Source organism: Drosophila yakuba, chromosome 3R, assembly GCF_016746365.2.
Source record: "Drosophila yakuba strain Tai18E2 chromosome 3R, Prin_Dyak_Tai18E2_2.1, whole genome shotgun sequence".
Classification (NCBI taxonomy): Eukaryota; Metazoa; Arthropoda; class Insecta; order Diptera; family Drosophilidae; genus Drosophila; species Drosophila yakuba.
The window spans coordinates 20,242,835-20,266,702 of NC_052530.2; the positions used below are offsets into that span (position 1 = coordinate 20,242,835).

The window sequence follows — 23,868 nt, forward strand, 5'->3', positions numbered from 1 at the left end:
GGCCTGGGGAGCTGATACAATTTCGGTTTTAATAAATTATGTTTAATAACGCTTTGAATATGTTGCGAAATTAATTTTTCCTGCCCTTGCCCTTTATTCTGTGCCGTATTATCCTGGCGCAGGAATGTCAGAAAAAGGAACAAACGCAGTTCAGGACCTCAAGCTGGTGATGGTGATGGTGCTGGTTCTGAAGCTCAAGCTGAATCAGAATCTGAGGCATTGGGCTAGGCCATAAAAAAGGATTTTACTGCGATGCCATGCCGTGACACTTGTGCCACTCACACGCACACAAAGACGCACACACAGATGCACACAGACGCACAGCAGGGACGCACGCACAGCGAAAAGGACGATGTGCTCGATGTACAAATTTACACTGATCAAAAACAGTGCCTACTAAGATTACGTCCTTGGGCAGCGAATGGAATATGTATTTTGAGTAACATGTGAGCAGTAAAAGTTTGATTTCCGATCTCAATTTCAGATTGGTTTATTATTTTATGAGTTGATATTGCTTGTAATGGTTACACGATGTATTTATACCACATTTCTGTAACTTAGACTTCTCCATGTGCCGAGTTAAGTAGCTAAAAAAGCAATTTAATTAAAGACTTACGACTTGTGCGAGTTACGATTAGTCTAATTTAAATCAAATCCTTCAAGGGATTAACTCTTGTTGTTTGAGGCATATTTATGTCGCAGCAGTAAGCTTGGGAAAACCCAAAGTTAATGTTTGCCATCTGTATGCGAGTGTACATTTACATATACATTGTTGGAATAAATGTGTATGCCTTGATATGAAATGTTAATTAGCATAAGAATGAATCAGCTGATCGCGGATAATGTAATGAAATGTAATGTAATGTTAAATAACATAATTATGTCACTTGCTCAAAGAATGTAAAACTGAATGGAAGTGCACGAAGCACAAAACAAAAGTATTAATAAATATATTCTAACTGAAATAAAGCAATCCACTTTATTATCAACATGGTAGCAGAGCAAGGTTAAAAAAAAAAAAAAAAAAAAAAAAAAAAAAAAAAAAAAATTAATCCAAGGTTAGAAAAAAATTAATCCAAGGTTAGAAAAAATTAATCCAAGGTTAGAAAAAATTAATCCAAGGTTCGAGAAAAGAAAATAATCCAAAGTGTATAACTAAATCCAAGTTATAAAAATAAATGCTGTTCGAGTGAAGCGACAAAAAAAAAAAAAAAAAAAAAAAGAAAAACGTGTATAAGAAATAAAAAGAGAAAAACAATATTAAAAGTGCGAAATATTAAAAAATACGAATACGTAAACAAGACTATTGACTAATGCTGAACAATTAAACGGAAAAAGATTGAAAACATAAACTAAAAGGATTGATGGAAGCAGATTAAAAATTTAAAAGTTCACGTGCAAGCCTTTTTATTACATGGAAGTAGAAAAGTGTGACCCTATATGAAAATGTGCATGAAATGAATGACATAGAAAGAGACATAAAAGAAGTGTGCGAACAGATTAAAAGTGAAACGGAAAAAATGAGTGCTAACGCAAAAATCGAAGACATTGTTATGCCCATATTCGATGGAGCTAATTTTGGAAGCTGGAAATTCAGATTAATGACAATATTGGAATACAAAGAGTGCAAAGAACCAGCAGTGCGAACAAGAACAACGGAAGATAATGAAACAACATGGATGAAAACAGAATTAAAAGCGAAAACAATTTTAATCAGTACAATATCAGACAAACAGTTAGAATATATTAGTGAGTGCCAAACGACATTAGAAATTATGAACAAGTTAAATGAAATGTATTCGACAAAATCAACAGCCCTGCAAATACTGTGCAGAGGAAAAATCGACGAAATTAAACTAAAAGACTATGAAACAGTGGAAGAATTTTTTATAGAATTCGAGAAAGCAGTAAATAAATTAAAAAACGCTGGAGGCACCATAGACGAAAACGAAAAAATGAGGTATCTTTTAAAAGCACTACCAACAAGCTACAGTTATATTGGAGACTTCTTAGATGTAATTCCGGAAGCACAACGAACGGTAGAGTACGTAAAATCAAAAATAAAAGAAAAAAGTTTAAACAGAGGTCCAGTGGACAAACAAAATAACGTAAGCACATTTAACACCAAAACTAAAAAAGAATGCTATGTGTGTGGCAAAACAGGTCATATTCAGAGGGACTGCTGGCATGCTGAGCAAAATGCGAGAGGCGAAAATAAACAACAACAACAATTCAACAGGCGATATCAGAATACGAATCAAAGAGGCGGCCGAGGCAGAGGTCAACATCATGGAAATGGTCGAGGACGTGGAAATTACTCAGGAGACAGGAATCAAGGAAGACAACAAGAAAACAGCGACAGCGTACAGTCATGGACAACAAGAATGATAAGAAACGAAAAATTAATAAATTGTAATAACAGCGAAAGTAACAACGAAACTACAGTAAATTGGTTATTAGATAGTGGATGCACTGATCACATTATAAACGATTGTAAACTTTTTAAGAACTGTATTAATTTGAAAAATCCTATTAATGTTAAAGTAGCCGATGGCAAACAATTGCAAGCGACCAAGATTGGAAATGTAGAAACATATTTTAGAACATACAACAATGAAAATTTGATCGATATTAAAAATGTATACTTTGTAAAAGGCATAAAACAAAATTTGCTAAGCATATCAAAGATAACTGAAAATAAATGTACAGTCGTAGCCAGAAATAATGATACAAAAATCTATAACGAAAAGAGAGAATTGCTGACAGTTGCGAGTAAAATTGATAGTTTATATAATGTAAAAAGCTTCATGCCAAAAAATAAAAGAAATGAAATATATACAAATGTAACTAAATTAACTGAAAAAGAAAAATGGCACAGGGCATTAGGCCACGTAAATTTTCAATATTTGAATAGAATTATTAAGAATAAAATGTTAGATGGTCTGCCAGATAAAATCGAGAATACCGAAATGAAATGTGCGAATTGTATACAAAGTAAAATGTCAAACGAACCATTCGAGAACAATAGAAAGAAAACTAAAGAGACATTAGAGTTAATACATACAGACTTAAACGGACCACACAGCACAACAGGTTATTGTGGGGAAAAATATTTTTTGACATTCGTTGACGATTTTAGTAAATGCGCGAGAATATATTGTATTAAAAATAAATCCGAAACTGCGAGCTGCTTAAAAGAATATGTTAATTATGTTGAAAATCAGTTCAGTAAAAAAGTAAAACAAATCCAATGCGATAACGGTAAAGAATATTTGAATAGAGAAATATTAAACTTTGTAAAGTATAAGGGAATTCAGTTAACTACATGTCCACCGTATGTACACGAATTAAACGGCGTAGCAGAAAGATATAACAGATCGGCAATGGATATTGGAAGGTGCTTAATGAGAGAAGCAAACATACATAGGCGATATTGGCCAGAAGTGATGAACACAGTAGCTTATTTAAAAAATCGAACAATCGCAAATACAGCAGTAAATAAAAGCCCATATGAAATATTTTTTGGTATAAAACCAAATGTAGAAAATTTAAAAATATACGGAAGTAGAGTTTTTGTTAGAGTTCCAGAAGTACGCAGAAAGAGTAGATGGGATAACAAATCAGAATTAGGAGTATTAGTTGGTTATAATACAAACGGATATAGAGTTTTACTAAACAATAGAGTAATAAACGCAAGACATGTTCAAGTTGTGGAAGAGAAAACAAAATTAATTTGCCTAGAGAAAAACAAGCAGAATGATAATGAAAGTGAAATAGATGAAAATGAAGAAGATGATGAAGATAACGCTAAGACAGACGAACTAAATGACACGGAAGAAGTTAATTCAAAAACTAGCGATGAAAGCGAGGGTGAGGAAAACAAAGAACATTTAACAGTGCAGAGAACATCAAATAGAAATAAAAGACCAGTAAATCTATACGGTAACCCAGTAACACATTTTATTTATATCAATTATGTAAATGCCATTGTACCAAACACGTACGAAGAGGCGATGAATAGTAATGAAAAGAAAGAATGGCTCAAAGCAATGAATACAGAAATGCAATGCTTAAATAAAAATAATACATGGCAAATTGTAGAAAAACCGATAAACAAAAAGATTATAGATGTAAAATGGGTGTACAAAAAGAAAAGTGATGGGACATACAAAGCTAGACTAGTAGTAAGAGGTTTCCAACAAAGAGAACGACTAGAAAATGTATATTCACCAGTAGGAAAAATGCAAACATTAAAAATATTACTATCATATTGTTGTAAAAATGGTCTGTTTGTAAATCAGATGGATGTCGAAACAGCCTTTTTGAATGGCTATGTAAAATCAGAAGTTTATGTAAATGAACCAAAAGGTTACGAAACAGGAGAAAACAAAGTTTATAAATTAATAAAGGCATTATATGGATTAAGAGAAAGCCCAAGAGCATGGTACGAATGTTTGCATAAATATCTCGACAAATTAAATTTTATAAGAAGCAATTACGATTATTGTTTATATGTAAAAAGAAAGGATAAAGATGAAATATATATTTTAGTATTTGTAGACGACATATTGATATGCAGTAAGAACAAAACGAAAATAACTGAAATTAAAGACTGTTTAATGAACAAATTTACAATGAAAGATTTAGGAAAAATCGGAAGTTATATTGGAATAGAAATTAATTATAGTACTGAAAGTAAGAAAATGACGTTAAATCAAAAACGATATATTGAATCACTGGCAATTAAGTATAATCTGGAAAATGCTAAGCTATACGAAACTCCAATGGAAACAAACTTAAAATTAGATCAAGCAACTGAATGTGATGAGAAAATTAAATACAGAAATTTGATAGGTGAATTATTATATATAAGCGCAGGTACAAGACCAGATATATCATATTCCGTAAATTACTTAAGCAGATATCAAAGTTGTTACAATTCAACACACTATAAATACGCGCTAAGAGTATTAAAATATTTATATAAGACAAGAGATCTGAATTTAACTTTTGAAGAGAATAAGAATAATGAATTATTAGATTGTATGGTAGACTCCGATTATGCAGGAGATAATGTTGATAGAAAATCCACGACGGGATTTATAATTAGAATGTATGGAAATATAGTATATTGGAAAACACACAAACAACACGCAGTAACAAAATGTTCAACGTTTGCAGAGTACATTGCCATGTCAGAAGCAGTCACAGAAATATTATTTGTCAAAAACATGTTATGTGAAATATTTAATATTGATAACGAAAAAGCGATAAAGATTTACGAAGATAATTCAGGCGCAGTAGCCATTGCTAAATTTGGTAACTTTACAAAAAATTCGAAGCACATTGAAGTGCAGTATCATTATGTTAACGAAAATTATGAAAAAGGTATTATAGACATTGTGAAGATAGAATCAAGACTTAATATAGCAGACATGTTAACCAAAGCGTTAGACAAACAGAAATTTATACGAAATAGAGATGCTGTAAAGTTAAAGTAATGAAAGAAAATCAAGACAACAAATTTAAGAGGCGTGTTGGAATAAATGTGTATGCCTTGATATGAAATGTTAATTAGCATAAGAATGAATCAGCTGATCGCGGATAATGTAATGAAATGTAATGTAATGTTAAATAACATAATTATGTCACTTGCTCAAAGAATGTAAAACTGAATGGAAGTGCACGAAGCACAAAACAAAAGTATTAATAAATATATTCTAACTGAAATAAAGCAATCCACTTTATTATCAACATACATATATATGCTAAGTACATCTAACGCACCGACAGCACTTTTGCCCGCTGCCCCGACACCTTGCCACACACCTCTCTGTCCCCTGTCCCTCGTAAGCCTCCCCCCTTTAACTACCCCATCAGCTTCATCCCCTAGAAGCATTCATCCCCAATCCACTGGAACTGGAACTGAAACTGGCACTGCCACTGGCCCCATAAAAAACGCAATTTTCAACGCTGATGATTACTCAATGCCACAAACACGGGCACGTAGCAGACCCACGCACACGCACACACACACACACACACACACACGCACATTTGAAAACACACCTACAGCAGTTCACCCACACATCTAAGCCACATCAGACGCACACAAATACACATACTTAAACAGAAAGCACGTTTCATTTCCGCCACAGACATCGACCGCAAAACTTAACTGAGCAGCAGCTCCTCTCTTTTTCGAAGGATATCGCGCTCTGGTTGCGAGTGGAAAAATATATCCCTCTCTATCTCTCTCTCTCTCTCTCTCTCTGTCTCTATTTGGGTTGATTTTCCGCTTTTCCAGCGTAGTGCACTACGCAAGGAGGAGTCTGCACCGAGGACTTGGCACTCAGCAGTTTTGAGTGAATATCCGCAATGGCGTGTGCATAAATATTTCATAATACTTGGGAGCACATCGCGCAGCAGGGGAATCCCCAAAAAAAATAAAAAAAAAACTCAGTTAGCTGTGTAAACAAGGATACGAGTATGATTGCGAGGATACGTTGAGGGGGTTTTTGGCGTTTGGGGGGTAAGTGTTTTGGGGATTGACAGGTGGTAATCGAGTTTGGGCTTATCGGGAAACATCAATTCAATAATTTCGACGTGTTGGATTCGAACGAATCATTTTCCGGGCGGGTAGGATATCAAATTTAGTGCGCCTTGATTTGCGATTGGTAAATGGAAATACCAACATCGAGCATCCTTCAGATGGTCTTTTGATCCCGCCGTAAACATGCCAACCGATTTCATTCAATTTCAAACTGTTTCGAATGCGGATAAGTAACCCTATGCGATGGGGTTGGTATAAATGGTTTTTGGGGCACAGGATAGTACAAATCCTTGAATGGGAAAATTAGAAGATGTTTACCGAATGCCTAAACAAATTACCTAAGAGCCTAAGAGTTGAATATCCATTTGTAGAAACCTTAAAGGATAAGTTTACAGTACTATTCATAAAGGGTTCAAGTTAAATACCATTAAATTCTTCTTGTTCGATGGATGAAGCTCTTTAAGATTCGCTCAGATGTTATTTTCCAAGCAGAATCACATCACGAATTCCGTTTTGTGTCTGTCTGCAATTTATTGTATTTGCTCGTTTTGGCAGAAGTTTGCAATCCAATTACGCCAGAACTTGCAACTACCCATTAATGGGAGTTGGAAACACCCTTAGAAGACAACCACGCCTACCATCAAACCATCAGCAGCCGCAACGGAATTTCACTAAATGAATGGGTAATACAATTTCCTTTTTGCCAAGCCGCAAAATTAACTACATCGAATAAAATTTGCTGAACTTGGCAACTATTTAAATGTGGCAGAAGGACAGCAGGACAGCAGGACGAGGCGTGTTTCCCTGGGAAATGGAGGAAATCCCGAGAAGGACACACGCCTGGTTAGCTAAAAACCAAGTCGGCGCTGAACGATAAACAACGTAATCTGATTTCACTTAAGGCCCAGCATCCTTCCCAATCCCCTCTACTCTCTTCCGCCCGTTGGCCACGCCCACTGACCACTGAAAAGGGGGCTGGGTGGGTTGTTGGTCCATATTTAACACCAAGTTGGTGGACCAATAAAACGGTAAATTTAATAAGCGCTTGACAGGCGCAAAGTTGAGCAGTTAAGTTTAATGCCTCATTAGGCGCTCCGTTTCTGTGACATTGATAGCCAGCGTGGCGAACTTTTGGCCAACACACACACACACACTAACCACACACCCACAAAGGAGTGGGTGTGGGTGTGGGTGTGGGAGTGGCCCACAGCTGCCTCTGATTTCCATGATTAATACTTAAGTGCTTGTTAAAGTTTTGCCGAGCTCCCGAGTTTCCCCATTTTTCCCCGCCTCTTCGGTCTCCATTGCCCCGATCATAAGTATGCAGATGCCTGTTGTTTGCTGAGGTCCTGGCCTAAACAATCAGTATAACCCCATCCCGTGCTGGGAGAAGCCCAGCGCTTTATTTGTTTGCTGCTGAGGCAGCAACAGCAACAGCAGCAACAGCGGCAGCAGCAGCCGCATCAGAGGTGAACTCCACCGGAAACTGGACGGCAGCTGGGATCTAAATGTAAAGAGAAAAATCCGCATTTGCATCCATAGCCAAAAGCAACGACAACTTTTATTAGTCGCAAACAACTGAGTTTCACTCTCACTTTGCACTATTTTCGACCAAGAAGAACCTGAGTGCCGAGCACTGGCTTTTCAATAATTCAAACGGCAAAGTTGTCCATAAATTTGCGCACCAGTCTTTGACATAAAACTAACTTTGCCAAACGAAATCTTGAGCTCTGAGCTCTACACTCTGAATAAGTAAAACTCAAAGGTTCGAGTTGTACGAGTAAATACAGAAGCTATTTTAAACGAAGTAGTGTAATTGACTCGCAACTTCAGCCAACTAATTGTAGTTCACGTCACTTAGGATTTTGTAGTGAAGCAAAAGCTATAGAAGCAAAAGCTATAGAAGCAAAAACTATAGAACCACACGTTCTATTTCTGGCACATCTCTTTCTATTTAATATTTTAAAGGAGAATTAACAAGACATGAAAGTGACTGCTCAAAACAAACTTTGCCATCGACATCTAAAGTGAGTGAAAAGTAGACTTTCAGACTTTGTAAAACTAATACGTGGAGTTACCAGAATGAATAAAGACATTAAAGCTATGCCTAAAGCCCATAATAACTCGCTTAATAAGGTATGATATTTCAAGTTAACTATTACCCAGTTTTGTTGTACACTTTTAGCTATTTTGCCGCCAATTGTCCATCAGCGACAGCTGAGTCAGGTCCATTGTTTGGCGGCCAGCCAGTCCATCCAGGGAGCTGGTCATTTTTCCAGCTTTATGCTAAGCCACTAACCAACGGACCAGCAACCACCGATGCCCAACCACCGACCCCAAAAACCACCCAACCCCACCAACCTAGGACCGCCCGACCACACGAACGTTATTTGTTGGTTTTAATAATTACACAGCATGGCCAAAGGAAGTATGGTTTGGGCACTGCGAGAAAGCCGGATATATATAACATTTTCTTTTTTTTTTTTTTCATTTATGTTGTTGTTTTTTTTCATCTGCTCTAGGACTCGTCGCTCTTTAATATTCCAGGCCACACGTCAATTACACACGTACGCGCGACTGCGAATGGCTTCCGCATCCATTTCGGGATTTCGGAGGTGGGCAGGAAAAACAGACAGCACGCGGAGCAGTTGGGAGCAGAGGACGGCAGCCGTTGACAGCTGAATCATCTGGATTAATGCCGAATTTTAATTAGTACCATGGGCACTCGCCACTGGCAGATACCCAACCTACAACCTACAACCTACAACCTACAACCTCCCACCTCCAAGAACCCCACAGGTCCTAGTACCCCCCTCCCCCAGCTACGTTGCCGTACGGACTTCAGTTGTTAATCCCATTTTGTGGCAAAGCCTGGCAGGATAGTTGGCCACATTTGGCACCTTATCGGGTTTGGAGCAGCGACAACAACGCCCGGAGGTCGTGGCAAAGATTAAGTGCACCCCACATATGTGAGCCGACCGCCAAATGAATCTTCTCCGGCTTAATTAATCCCAGCTCATTGCCACCTCTTCACTTTGAACTTTAAAACAGGTGGGCGCTCGCGTTCCGAACTAAGGATACCTTTTAAAAAGCACTTTGAAAATACTTTTTTGTGAGTGTCAAATATCGAATATTTAGCCATAAAAATAAATAAATAAATGTGACTATAAAAAGTTTGATTTGAATCCGCTTTTATTTTAATCAACGCAAGCTAATTGCAAAAAAATTATATAAAACAAAATATCGGATGTATGATAATTGCTGTTTGCTACTAAAATAAAATGCTGCAATCAAAAGCGAATATATACGAAAATTGCTATTTGAACTTGCAAATTTTAAAAATAAAGCAAACATCATGGGTCAAATGTGTTTCTAATTGTTTTTTATAAATATAAACGAGCCACTGTCATAGTAAATTTGCTAAATAAAGGTATCCAATCAGTTATATGCACTAATAATGGCTGCTTGTTTGTAAAAACAATAAATATAAATAATAATAATAAATGCAAAGGTAAATCATTGTGTTGGGCCAAATGAAACGAAGTGGGCATATTATGTACTCCACTCAAACCCAATAAACCCTTGAACTTGAAGAGCACTCGGTATGGGTGAGCTCGGAATAAAAGCTGTTTAAAGTTGATGGTTGATGGCTGTTGGCTGTGTGTGTGTGGTGTGTATGGTGTGTGTGTGTGCACCAGTCGGCTGTCAAGCTGTCAGGTCTGGCTCACATCTCGCATCCCGGGGCTCAAGTGAGCTCCCAGAGCTCCCCGAGCTACCAGAGCTACCGGTGCTAGCAGAGCTACCAGAGCTACCAGGATATTCCCCAGTTGGCGAACTTCCAGCTCAAAGGACCCAAAACATTTGTGGGCTGGGCCTGTCTGTTTCGTGTCGCGCATTCAACGATAAGCAGCAGCCAGCTTTCCATGGAGTTAGCCCATGAAACTTGGCAGTGGAGCGAGTTGTGCTATCGCTAACTTATCACCTGGCCGAACTTATTGTTGCGGTCCGGCCATCTTCACTTCCATACACATACCATACACATCCGGTTTTTGGCTGCGTTGCGATAGCATTCAATGCGTTGCGATCCAAGTTGCGATACTGAGCTGGTTTGTGGCCGATGTGGCTGATGTGGCTGGTGTGGCTGGCAACCACCGAGACACAGTCTTACAGTTAACATTGGTCTCCAATACACAACATTCACCGTATGACTATGTCGGGGTAATTGAGCGGCATCCTTTCTTCTCGATTTCAGCGGCGGCTAACACTTCCTGCCTATTAGCTGGCATTATTATTGACAGACAATGTCCTTTACCCGAGCAGCCGTTGATGTTTGACGAGGACGAGAATGATGACGATGACGATGACTATGACGATGACGACGATCATAATGAGGATGCTGGCGATGATTATTATGATGATGTCGGTTCGGCGGGGTGGTATTGATTGACAGGTGGGCTCTCGTTTCAGAGGGCCAGGTAATAGTGCGCCAGGCTCCCTTATCAGCCAAACAATGGCTGCGACATCCTCCCACTCATCATTCAATTTACCGCCACGCCGAAAAATCCATACATATATATATATATATTGATATTTTCATAACAAAAGGTTTTTCGTTGTCGGTTTTTGGTGTCGTGTTTTGGGTGTTTTTCCCTTTATTTTTTTTTTTTGCCGCAACTGGCGCCGCAACTGAGGCTGTGTGGCAAACAACCACAAATTTCCGGTGTGTGCGTGCATATTATGCATTTATCGCCGACATCTATCAGCGCTGCAAAGGAAAAAGCGGACTCCTTTCCGTTGGCGAAACATATTGTCATCGCTTTCACCTTGCCACCTCCCAATTTTCCCTCCCATCTGTCTTTCTCCATCATTTCTCCAACCCACTGCCGCACACTCCAAAAAAAAAAGTATGGCTTCTGCATATTAAATATGGGTTTTTTGCGGCCTGAGTGCCGTATGTTTTCAACGGGTCAGCTTTCAATTTTTCCCCCAATCTGTTTTAATTTTCCAGAAAGGTTTTTCCACCTTCATAAATCTGCATGTAATGGTATTGAATTGAAATATTGGTATATCAAGTGAACGCAAACACTTTTTATGACTTTAAAAACGATGGTACTTAATTGTTCGAATGCATTGCATTCAATATTCATTTGTTTCTGTTTTTTTTGTGAAAAGAAATGTAAGCTCCTCTTTAAATTGTACACTTTAATGGTTTGCAATCACAATAAGAAGCTTAACTACAGGAAAATGTATGTCCTTGGATTCAACAACAATTTGTGTGTGTTTTTGGTAAATATACATATATGTATGTATGTGCTATGTAAATCGGACAATGCATTTTGTTGTGAACATGAAATTATGCCGATCTAAGACATCTCCATTGAGGAAATACGTTTCTGTAAGTGTGCCATTTCTCACGCGCTTTCTTTGTGTTTGTGTGACTAATGACGCCGTTAGGTAGGCAACACTTTCTTCTTTACGCACATACACACATACACAAACACCCACGCAACAGGACACTTACATGCACATCTGCATATGTAAATGTAATTTTATAGCGCGCTTTCTTTGCTGAGCTGTTCCAAGGGTGTAAGTGGGTGTAAGTGTGAGTGTAAGTGCGAGTGTGTGCGCACACACATTATTATTTTTGCACACTCGGCAGATTGTCTATGTGTGCGTGTTTGTACATCATGTGCTTATGCGTGTGTGTGTGTGCGGCATGTAAAATTTGTTTATTCAATTTCAACTAGGCAAACAACGCCGCAACGGCTGCAGCGGCACAAAGGGCGATAACTCACTTTCGTAACAAGTAAACTAATTATTTCTTCACTTTTTTCATACTTTCTTTATCCCCTCTCCCCCTTCACACTTCTTACCCCTTCCCCCAATTCCCATTCCCTAAAACTTTTTCTTTGTTTTCTTTTACTCAAGTTGTTGTTTTATGCTTGCCTTGAAAACATGAGAAGACTGTAGATAGAGGGGTCCATATGTCCTGCGCGGGGGGTGGGGATTGTTAAATTGCAAAATAATGTACACACTTGCTGCTTGTAATCGCCGTTGTTGTTGTTCTTACAGGCTCTAACTGCTTGTTTCAGGCCATTGTGCTTGTTCATCATCATCATCATCATCACCATCACCAGCAGCGCACACACACAGATCCTTTTTAGGGTGGACCAACATAGGCCAGAGAGTTTTGACAATTTAACTCGCATTACCTACAAGGACTTGCGCTTTCCACTGGCAATTAACATTTTCTAACCAAATTGAATTTCAAACGAATTTTACAAAAATTACGCATACGACATGTAATCCGTTTAAGAACTTTGATCGTGTTTTGATAAGGCTTTTAAAATTTAGAAATTTTGAAATTTATGTAAATTATGTTTATAGATTGCAAGCATTTTAAACCCCAAATACGACTTGTAAGCTAGGCTATTTTAAAAGTTTTCGAATTTGGAGTTTCGCATTGGGTTCGGAAGTTTAAAAAAAGTTTTAACAAGGCCAAGAAGTGTGCCGAAAATTGGACACGCACTTGGGAGCCACTCTAATGCCACTCATACGAACATCCTCGGGCGCAATTAACGCATTTACAAATGAAGAGTGTCAAGGCTTCAGTCAGTCAGTGGGTTGGCTGGTCCTTCGCTCCTTTGGTCCTTCAATCCTTCGTTCCTTCGGTCCACCAGTTCACCAGTCCACCAGTCACTTTGTCAGTTGGGCAGTTTTCGCCCTTCCATTTTCCTTTCCATTTCCATTTCCTTGCCCTGTCTTCGCATTCTATTCTTCTTTGGCAGCTTTTCTTTTTTTCATTTTTCTTTTTGGGGCCGGTAGCCCGAAAAAAGCGTTGCTCAAGTCCTTCTATCAAGATAAAAGTTTTTGTATGCCTGCCAGAGGGAATGCTAAATGTATGACAACACTTTCGTGAATCTGTGTGTGTGAATGCTGCTGGGTGGGTATTGGGTGGTATGGCTGGCATGGGTGGTATGTGCGGCATGTGGCATGTGCCACACGCTGTGACGGCCACCATCAGGCAGGTGTAAGTTAGTTAGTCTCGAATCTCCGCAATCAGTTGCCTCCTCAGTCTCTCCTCCGCCATGGAAATTACAAATTCTCTCATGCATTGTGGCATCAAATTTGAGGTACTTAGGCGGCTAATGTTCGCGATGAGAGAAATTTTTGGAATCATTTGTCGGATACTTTAGATAAAACAGCAACAATATGTTTACGGGCCCACCTCAGGGGAGTTAATCAAACGAAATGGCTACGACTTAAGGGCTTTCTGGCGGCTAATGAGAACGATATCTACATAGATATGGGTCGTGAAATTTTAGTTATGTTGTTAAACGGTTTTTTGATAATGCCACAATAATATGTAATGTTTCAGTCACGTTATTTAACAAATTTATATTTAAGCCATGTTATTTCCTACATTTAATCCCAATTTTAGCCATGTTTTTCCTACATTTAATTCCTATTTTAAGCGTTGTTATTTCCTATATTTAATGCCTAATTTTAGCCATGTTATTTCCTACATTTAATTCCCTATTTTAGCCATGTTATTTTCTACATTTATTCCAATTTCAGCCAAGTTATTTCCAACATTTTAATCATAATTTTAGCCATGTTATTTCCTACTTTTAATTCCTACTTTAAGCGATGTTATATTCTACATTTAATTCCTCATTCTGGTCATGCTATTTTCTACATTTAATATCTTATTCTACCCATGTTATTTTCTGCATTTAACAAATCAGTTTCAATAAAGAGGTTTCTATAGTAAATCACAAATTATGCGTAAATCTTTTAAAAAGTTCGAAACTCTGATTATTTGTGAGCCCCATTTACCTTTGATAGGTTGTCAGGACAATGTCAACTGAACTACCCATATTAATTGAGCAAAATTATCAAAGATTCCTGTTCGTTCCACCCACGCAGGAAAACTTTTTGAAGGTCTTAGGAGTTTGCCTTTTTCGGAGAGTGCTCAACTTTTGGCACAACTCCATTGCCAGTGTTTAAGTCGCTGCCTAAGCTTTATGCAGTGCTCACTTTGTTCCTTTTATAGTTGGTAGTTGGTGCGTTGTAAAATTTATTTTTGAAAAAAAAAATTGTTGGCAACTCAATTTGAGGCGTTGGTGACCACACCTTTTGCTGGTCGCCCTTGGCGGGATGATCTTTCAGAACGGCAGCATAACGAGCCTATTTGCTATGCCTCATGCCCTTTTGGCCAACGCCCCTTCTCCATCAGTCAGTCCATCAACCAACCCAGCAATCCAGCAATCCAGCAATCCAGCCACCCAGCTACCAACCCACATTCAGTGGCCTGGTCTTGTGTAATATTTATGTAAATTTCTGGCCTAGCGCAAAAATTGAAAGGCGTAATGGTTCTGTGTCGCAGCAACCTTCGGAACCTGCGGAGCCAGCGGAACCTTTTGGAACCTTCACTGGCTTTGGTGGCCCGGGCTGGAAAAGTCCGCCTCCTCGACATTGGGGCAAACCCACTTTGCATATGATTCGCTCCGTAACTTTGCTGCTTGTGCGTGTTTCGGTTGGCTTCTCATAATAAATGACAACGAGCATATTACGCTCTATAATCGAGTGGAAGAGAATTATTTTGTGTGAACTAATTGCATTAGTGACATTCAATTTGACGGCGGAAAGCGTAGTGGTAGCAAAAGGGGCCAAAAAAAAAAAAGGAAAAGCGAGCGAAAGGAAAAACAACGTTAAATGGCAATTGTTACAAAAGGGCCGGGATTTCTGATAGTCGATCCCCTGTTCGCTGTTCGCTGTCCGCTGTTCTAGTTTCTGTTGCCACATCATAGTTTACTCCAGGACCTGTTTTATGCCCGGCGCAGTCAAGCAAAAACCTGCGCCTGTCGCTGATTTAGGAAAAGCGACCCAAGCCCAAACTCAAACCCAAAGCCAAAGCCAAACCCAAAGCCAAAACCAAGGCCCAAAAACCCCAAGCCCAGCGCCAAAGGACGTGGCAGGACCCTCAGCCCAGGCGCAGAAAAGAAAAAAAAAATATATAAAAAGGTAACCGGGTCACCGCTTGGGCAATCATGTGAATCGAGCTCTTTATAATTTGCGAAACTATGTGAGCCGTGGACCCAGCGAGAGTTGCTATGGATGTTCCTTTTGTGTGCGGATTATCTCTCAACAGGCATTGGAATATAAAGCGAGGTGCCCATTTTATGATACTCTTGGAGGCTTTTAAGTGGCCAGTTACCATGGGTTTACTTGTGCCATTCAACTTAAAGCTACTTGTATAAAATACACCTGGCTTACCAAACAACTTGTGCTACATGTTTACAAATAACTTATCTAATCACTTTGACTCCATATGCAATTTATTAAAATATGTGCCAGTCTTGTGGGCTTAAAGAAAATCTATTTATCACTTGTATTTACTTCAGCCAAGCGCAGTATTAATGCACTTGAATGGATTTGTGCAAGGTATCCTTGCAATGCGAAACATAAATAACTTCAAGAGGATTCAGTTCACTTATTTAAGAAGCATTAAGTCGTTCATGTGAGAAATCAGCTTAAATTAATTTGCGGAAATAAGAAGCATCATCCATAAGACGATTACTTGGAATGACCACAATATGTTTATCATTTAAAACATGCAAACAAATAGTTAACAACCCATGAAACCCCCCTCGTTGTCCAGTGTAAGTGTGCACATGCGGTATGCGTATTTTCCTGATCTCGTGTGTTTTCTTTTTTGTTTTCTTTTTTTTTTTTTTGGTCATTTTGGGCTGGGCAAAATGAAAATAATCTTACATGTCGTTGACACATTTCGCAGTACTGCCAAAATGCTGGGTTTCCGCTTCAAGTTGCTTACCTGGCGGTCCGTAAGAAAATCATTCAGTTAGCAAGCGGATTTTGGGGAAGAGAAAAGAGAGAAGAAACAAAGAGAAATAAGTCGAGATGCGATTAGTGGGGCAACTAAAAGCTACTTATCAGATACAATTAATATGTACAATTTCTAGATGGCAACAACTGAAAAGCGCAATAAACATTTTGTGGCAAGCTGAATTAGTCAACGGATTTTAGCGACTGATTTTTTTTTTAGGGATTCTATGGCCGGCATATATGAGCAGGCCATGGATATAATATATATGTACATTTTACGAATCACGATCAGAGACGACAACTCATCCGTCTCATCTCATCTCACCTGGTGTCCGGAGCAGATGGAGCCGTTCGGCACGCGCACACGGAACGGACTGTGGACCGGGCAGGAGGTGCGCGGTCCCCACCTGGTTACCGCCGCCTGCTGCAGCGACAGCGCCGAGCTGCACGGATTGAAGAGCGCCGGCGGCGGCGGCGGTATGCTGATCGAGCTCAAGCCGCTCAAGCTGCGACAATGGCCGCCGGTGGCATTGGTGGTGGCAAGCATGGCGGCAGCATCCGCGGCTGCCACAGCGGCCGGACATTGGGGCACACTCTGACCGCTGCTGCCGACGCCGCTGCCGCTCATACCGCTGCTGCCGCTGCTGCCCAGCAGTGAGATGTGCGAGCCACCGGACATCAACGACTGTGATGTCAGCCCATGATGCTGGCACATGCCAATGGAATGATGGTTTTGTGGCACTATACCAACGCCACCACCGCCGCCGCAAGAGGTCACGCCAACGCCAACGCCACCGCCGATCGCCGCATTGGACCATTGACCCGCCTGCTGCGATGGCCCAACGCCGCCGCCGCCGCCGCCCGCTCCAGATCCAGCCGCTCCAGGTCCAGGTGCCGCCGCCGCTTGTGGGTCGCCGCCGGCGCAGTAGTGATCCACCGTAAAACTGTCTTGGCTACCAGAGCATTGCAGGCGGTGCGGGGGCGGTGGCGACGAGTGGCGCGGGTAAATGTTGTGTCCTTTCGGGGATTACTTCGATTGCACCCCCCTCCTGTGCTGCCCTGCACCTTCTAGCCTTTTGATATGCGCTTTAGGCCAGGAGTGGTTGCCAGTGTGTTGCCAGTGTTGCCAGTGTTGTTGTGGCTTATGTTGCGGCTGTTCTCACTGTTTGGGCCAACAAGCATTGCTTACAGGTTTATGGTTTTAACTCTATCTCTCTCTCTCTGTGTGCGTCTCTTCTGTTTCAGTTTGTTAACAATGGTTTGTGCTTTGTCATGTATCCGTCTGCGATCACAGCTTTTCCAACAACAACTTCTATTTAATTATGATTAATCAACAACAAGAAAGTCTACAACAATTTGGTTTGTCGGATTGGGGTTACTCCTATTCGCTTATTACTGTCCTCTATTATTCATTAATGGTTATGTAAATTCTGTTGCTATCACTGGTAATATAATGTGTCCGATTCGTCCAATATCCAATCTGCATCTGTATCTGCAACTGCATCTGTATCTGTTTCAGTATCTGCATCTGCAACTGCATTCGCATCCCACGCTGAGTTGATGTGGCAATAAATTATTGTATCCTTTTTAATTGAGCCTGCCTGGGCAGCAGATATATACTTTTGTTTCGGTTTAAGCTATTTTAAATGCTTGAGTGTTTATGTGCTGCAATTGATGCAATTAACTTGTTCATCACAATTGTAATTAATTTGTTGTATTTGGTTTTTTGGTTTTTGGGTTTAACTTGGTTTTAATCTTGGCTTTATTATTGAGTTCTCTATATAGATGTGTGTGTTTTAATTTGATGCAACTTTTAGAATTTAATTTTGAATTGATTTTGTTTTGTTTTTGGTTTAGCTTTTATATTTTCAAATTTTCTAGCATGCGATTTCTGCAAAGGAAAATCGTTGAGAAGCTCAAAATTTAACGAAATTTATTCGACTTGCGAAAGTGTGGGTGTGTGTGCGTAGGTGGGGAAAGTGGTTGTGTCTGTGTGTGTGGGATTCAAGGGGTGTTAACTATATACAAACTCAGCACAGCGGGAAAAGGAATTTTGGGCTTAGGGAATTTCAATTTAATGTTGCACGCTGCTGCGAGGAGCCCTTCCAGGAACACTTGTTCTCGCATTTAATACAAATAAATTAAATATTTAATCCCTTAGACACACGCACCTGTACAATTGAAATTAGTGAAACGATAGGCAACCTAGAATCCCCCTTCCTCCTTCCTTCCCCTGAATCCCCAACCCCGAAAGCAATCAACGAAACAGATGGGAACCAAATGGAGCATAATATGCACTGGCGAAAAATCGATTGGGAAATGAAAAGGCCTACAAAATCGTTTCGTAACAGATAATTCTGTAGAACCTAAAAATCTTACAGCCTAGCTCCATTTTCTTTTATGTTTTTACTTGCTAAAACTGATAGAAACTGTCTTTAGATAACAATGATTTTATCAAAGGATCTACCTTTTTTCTAACTCTACTATTCAAGATTTAATCAATGGTTCGCTTTGTTTTTGCGCCCTAGAACTTTGCATTGTTTCGGGTGTAGACAGTTTTCTATTCCGCGCCTCGTTTTAATTAAACTCACTGTCTAGGCAACTGAAAATGTGTATTTTATATGCCTCAGAGATAAAAATAAAAATGTACAATATAAAAACCTGTGTTGTGTCCCCGGGGAAGAGAGAAGCCAAAACCGAAACCGAAACCGAAACAGAACAGGCGAAGGCGGAACGGGGCTGTTTATCTAAACGGTTCCAAAAGGCAATCGTTTGGGGAAAAAGCCTTAAAAATAAAAATAAAAACGGCGGCAGGGGGAGAAAACAAGACTGTGAAACAAAATAAAGCCAAATAAAAAACAAAATCGAGTGAAGAGGAGTGGAGTTGAGAGTAGAGAAAACATGGAACTCGGGAAATTATATGCGCTAATAAAGACAGAAGAGTGAGGGGGCTGAGGAGGAGCAGGAAAAGGACTCCCAAGGACTCCATTGCCAGGCAATTCCCAAGGGCGACTATCGGGACCGCAGGCGGAGACTATTTATGCTAAATAGTTTTCAACAAATTCCAAAAACACACTGACTGCCGAAAGTCTGCCAACGCTGGCATTACTGGCATCGAATTAAATTAAAACGGAATTGTGAATGCTTAAATAATATTCGCATAATAAAAAAAAGAGGGACCCCACGAATTGGGAGGCGTTGAAATGTTTGCTTTTGGCGCAGCTTCCGCTGAATGCTAATGTGCCACATGCCGCCCATAATTGAATGGGAACGTGTCCGTCTCGTCCTGGCTTCTCGTCCTTCTGCTTCTGCTTCAGTTTCTGCTTTTCTTCTGGCTTTCAACTTTGGCTTTGGCTTTCTCTTTATCCTGCGGGGCAGGAAGTCAGCCAAGGACGTGGAAGCCACGTTGCCGTGGTAGCTGGAACTTTGCAGCGGAACATACGCGTTCAAAATAACCAAATTCAATTCATAAAAGATTCAAAAACCAACAAAGAAAGTATGGCGGAAAGACAGAGAGAGCGAAAGAGAGCAGCAAAGTCTGAAAGAAAGCAAAATGTTGAAAAACAAAAAAACAAAAAAAGAAGACATAATAAAAACCAAGTTGAGGTAAAGTGAGTTTTTACAAGTCTATCTGTATCCTGAGGACCAAGGACCAAGGACCAAGTGGGGAAATGAAGGACTTCGTCTAAACCACTGAGCTGCACTTTCCACTCGCTGGCAAGGAGATGCGGTGCTGATGAATTTCCAAGTGGAAAACGGGCAAAAATGGAAAGGAATGAAAATGAAAATCTCACAAATTTTCAAGCACAGTGGTCGCTTCATCAGTTTAGCTTTAATTGTTGAATTTATTCAGTGAATTAAGTGCGCCTTGCATATTTTGATTTACCAATCAACTCAATTAAGACCGCAAATCATTAGAATCTAGCTGAAATTTCGAGCATTTCATTGATTATTTAAGGCTAAAAGCAATCTTGATCCTAATGAAGTCATTTAAGTATTGAAAAACAAACAAACATCGATTTAGCTTCATCCTCTCAACAGCATTATGTCCATAGCATACGTTTTGTATGATAATATTGGCCCATCTGGAGCTGTGTTTTCAATCAAAATAAACCAACCTACAGCTGCAGGTAAATATTCAAATCTAGTATCTTCGACTCGTGCAGAAGCTGAAGTGAAGTAAATGAAAATTCTAATTTCCACGCGACCACTGTAGTTGAATTCTCTTGCAGCTTCTCTTCGGCTTCTCCCCATTTCCCCCCCCACTTTCCCCGCTTTTCCCAGTCTTTGTGTATATATACACATTTTTGATAAGGCAAACGGAAATGGCATAGGATGGCAGGGGTGGGGTGAAAAGGGGGCGGATGGGGGGCGGTACTGTGCTGAGTGGCAAAGTGAAGTGAAGCGAACTTCAGTTTGTTGAGGAATTCCAAGTTTGCAGGTGGGTGGTGGGTGGTGGGGTATGTGGGTGGATTTTCGTTCAGGTGTTCTACGCTTTTTTTTTCTTCGTATGTTAGTACTTACTGCAACGAAATGTTGTTGTTGTGCGTATCTAACTCGTTGTGTAGTCTGTGTTTTTTATTTTGTGGGTTTTTTCTGCTTTAATGAATTAGGGAGTACATATTTTTTGTTCTTTATTGTTTTAATTTATTTAGCTTTTTGCTTGCACTGGCTGTAGTTTTTTTCGGAATAAATTGATTTAAATAAGTTTTTGTTCTGCACCGATTTCATTTGATTTACACCGCATAAATCAGCGGACACACACCCACACACTTACACACAAGCACACGCACACAGATAAACGTAGGCGTAATGCGATTCATTTAATTCAATTCGATTGAGGAGTGAATTTTGGTGGCGCGTTCGTGAAATCATTGATAATCGTTTCTAGCAAATCGATTTGGCAATGCGGTCGAAATGGTTTCTCTGCTGGCGTCGCTGCCTTATCCTTGTTGCGGTTGTTGCTTCTCCAAGAGAGAGCGCTTCAGCGGGGGGCAGGCTCTCTCTTGAATGAGAGAAATCAGAAACTCCCACACATACACACCAAGAGCGAAGAGAGGGAGCGGGGGGCCATGGAAGGCCAGAAGCTGACCGGATCGGACAATATGAGAAAAAAAATTCAACGGGAAACCAGAGAGGCTGCGAAAAAAAAGTCGCCAAAACGACCACGCACACTTATTTTTTTTTCACTCTTGTGAAAATGTGTGTGAGAATTTTCCTTGTGAAAATCAATGCTTTCAACACTTTTTTGTGTTGCCTACTTTTTTGCGCGCAACTTTGTTGGGTAACGAAAGTGTGCACTGCTTGCAATTAAAAAGTTTCTATCGCTTTTTTTCGACTATCCAAAACTTTAGTTGGCCCGCTGTCTTCCGTTTTTCTTCACTTTTCTTGGCGTTTTTCCTGCTTTTTGCATTTCGGTGCGCCGTATGGCAACTCACTGGAGTGTGTGTGTGCGTGTGCGTTTTTTTCGTGTGCAGCCTTTATGCGTGTGTGTGCTGCTGCGGGCGCTGCTTGCTGATGCTGCTGCGGCTACTGCTGCTGCGGATGCTGCTGCTACTGTATACCCGTGCTGTCCAGGCAAGGGCTCGCGTTAAACTGGCACAGAACCAGTCAGCAAGGTGCACAATTATAGACTGAATTCTCGAATTCTGATTCTGTCAGCATCCAGTTGAAGCTCTCTGTCCTGTCCTTGCTCTCGCTCTCTTTTGCTCCGCACTGCTTGTCCTTGCTCTCCTGGCCTGGCCTTGCTCTCCCTCTCTCTCTCTCACTGGCTTTCAGCTGAATGCAGCCCGCTGCCCCCAATCAATTTCCTGTGTGCGAGCGCGACAACTAGTGCTCGCTGACTTGGTGGCCTGACTTCTGTGCTGCTTGCTGAATCTGCTATGGGATGCAGGATGCTGGCAGCGAAGCCAACAGCGAAGCCAACTGCAGCTGCGGACATGCGCAGTAGTTGTCTCTGTCTGGCAGCCACATTCCTCACTCATTGGCAATCGCAGACGAATTTGCAGCTGCACAGTGGGCTAAGGCCATTTGTGGCCATTAATAATTGTAATTTTAAATGGAAGTTCAAATGGAAAGCACTTTAGCAGATATTATTAATACGCAACGTTGACCCACAAATAGTTAGAAACATGCTACAAAGCATAATTAAAAGCCCATCTAAATGGATAGCCAGCCGTTTTAGAGCACACTAATTGGCCAACTAGGCCAGTGTGCTCTGCCACCGCCTTTTCGTCTAACGCACAACGTGGCGAGCGTGCAAATATTCGTAATTTATAGCACAATGTCTGCGCCACGTATTCGCTAACCCAATCATTGCCAACGTCAACGCTGGCGTCATCATCAGCATCAGCATCAACATCATTCGTTTTCTGCATCGTGCTCACCATCATCATCATTATCATCCCCATCCTCATCATCATTAGCGGCAGCAGCAGCAGCATCATCATCATCAGCGTTTCATCAACGTTTCATCAACGTTTCATCATCGTTTCATCACGAACGCTGAAGCTGCAGCTGCAGATTGGTGATGGCGGTGGCCAAAAAACTTGGCCAAAATAGGTGTATTGTGAACAGTAGGGTGGTACCGGGCTTTCGAGTGTAAGTTAAGGTTATAAAAACAGCACTTTCGGTGTAAGTAAGTCATAAAAAACTCATAACAACACTTGCTTTCAAAGTTTATCACTCATACGCAGTGTTGTCCTGTTTTTGTATGTAAAAAACCCGACATACGTGTCGTATGCGTAATATTCTTTTAGGTTCAAATTGATTTTAATGAATATAAGAATGCCGAAATTGTTTTTTTGTGTACGGAACTAAGAGCTGCATACATTCTTCTGCAAGTCTAAAGTATTTTAAAAATATATAAAGTTTTAATTAAATTTTTGGTTGGTGTGAAAACTTGACGGTCTTGCTTTAATTAAAGTTTTTTTTAGACATGACATGGTGAATTCTGATTTTACTGTGTTTAGAAATGGAGAAGAGAAAGAAATTGGTGGGTAATATTCGAGCATATATTTCGGTGGAGCATAGGAAGAGCAATGTGTACTGTGTTCCTAATTACCAACGATAGCGGCTCACCCTAGAATCCTGGCACACAATCACCAAGACACTCAGACACTTGCCAAAGAGGATGCGGGCGTGTGGCAAAAGGATTCATTGCCAAAAGAGGAAGACGCAGCAGTGGGGCAGAAGTGGTGGCAGAAGCGGCAGAAGGTGGAAAACCGCAACCTAATTACATGTGGTAAGGCACCAGCTATCCATTGGGGCCAGGCAAACAGCAGAGAAAGGACGCAGAATGCAGGACGAGTGGGGCAACAGTGGGGGAGGGGCAGAGGGGTGGCGAGGTGGCGAGGGGAGAGTGGCAAATGGACAGACAGTCGGAGAGACAGCCGCTTTATGAGTTATGAATCTGTGCTGAGGCACAGCAAATATTTATGGAGCGCTTGTTGTGAATAGCAGGCCAA

General features: G+C 40.4%; 1 protein-coding gene across 10 annotated transcripts in view; it reads right to left on the reverse strand.

Annotated features, from left to right (window-relative positions):
* LOC6537647 (peripheral plasma membrane protein CASK) overlaps positions 1-23,868 on the reverse strand; it is a 47,177-nt gene that overhangs the window by 10,124 nt on the left and 13,185 nt on the right. For 2 of the 10 annotated variants that reach the window (XM_039375922.2, XM_039375920.2), the window contains exons 1-3: positions 21,967-22,099; positions 20,927-21,074; positions 16,728-18,293 (exon numbers count right to left, since the gene is read on the reverse strand). The exons of 7 other annotated variants lie outside the window; for them this stretch is intronic. In XM_039375922.2, coding sequence (XP_039231856.1) covers positions 16,728-17,117 — 390 coding nt within the window. In that variant the 5' untranslated portion in view covers positions 17,118-18,293; positions 20,927-21,074; positions 21,967-22,099. Of the gene's footprint in view, positions 1-16,727; positions 18,294-20,926; positions 21,075-21,966; positions 22,100-23,868 lie in introns of those variants that run through there. One more of the 10 variants, XM_039375921.2, reaches the window with a different exon arrangement.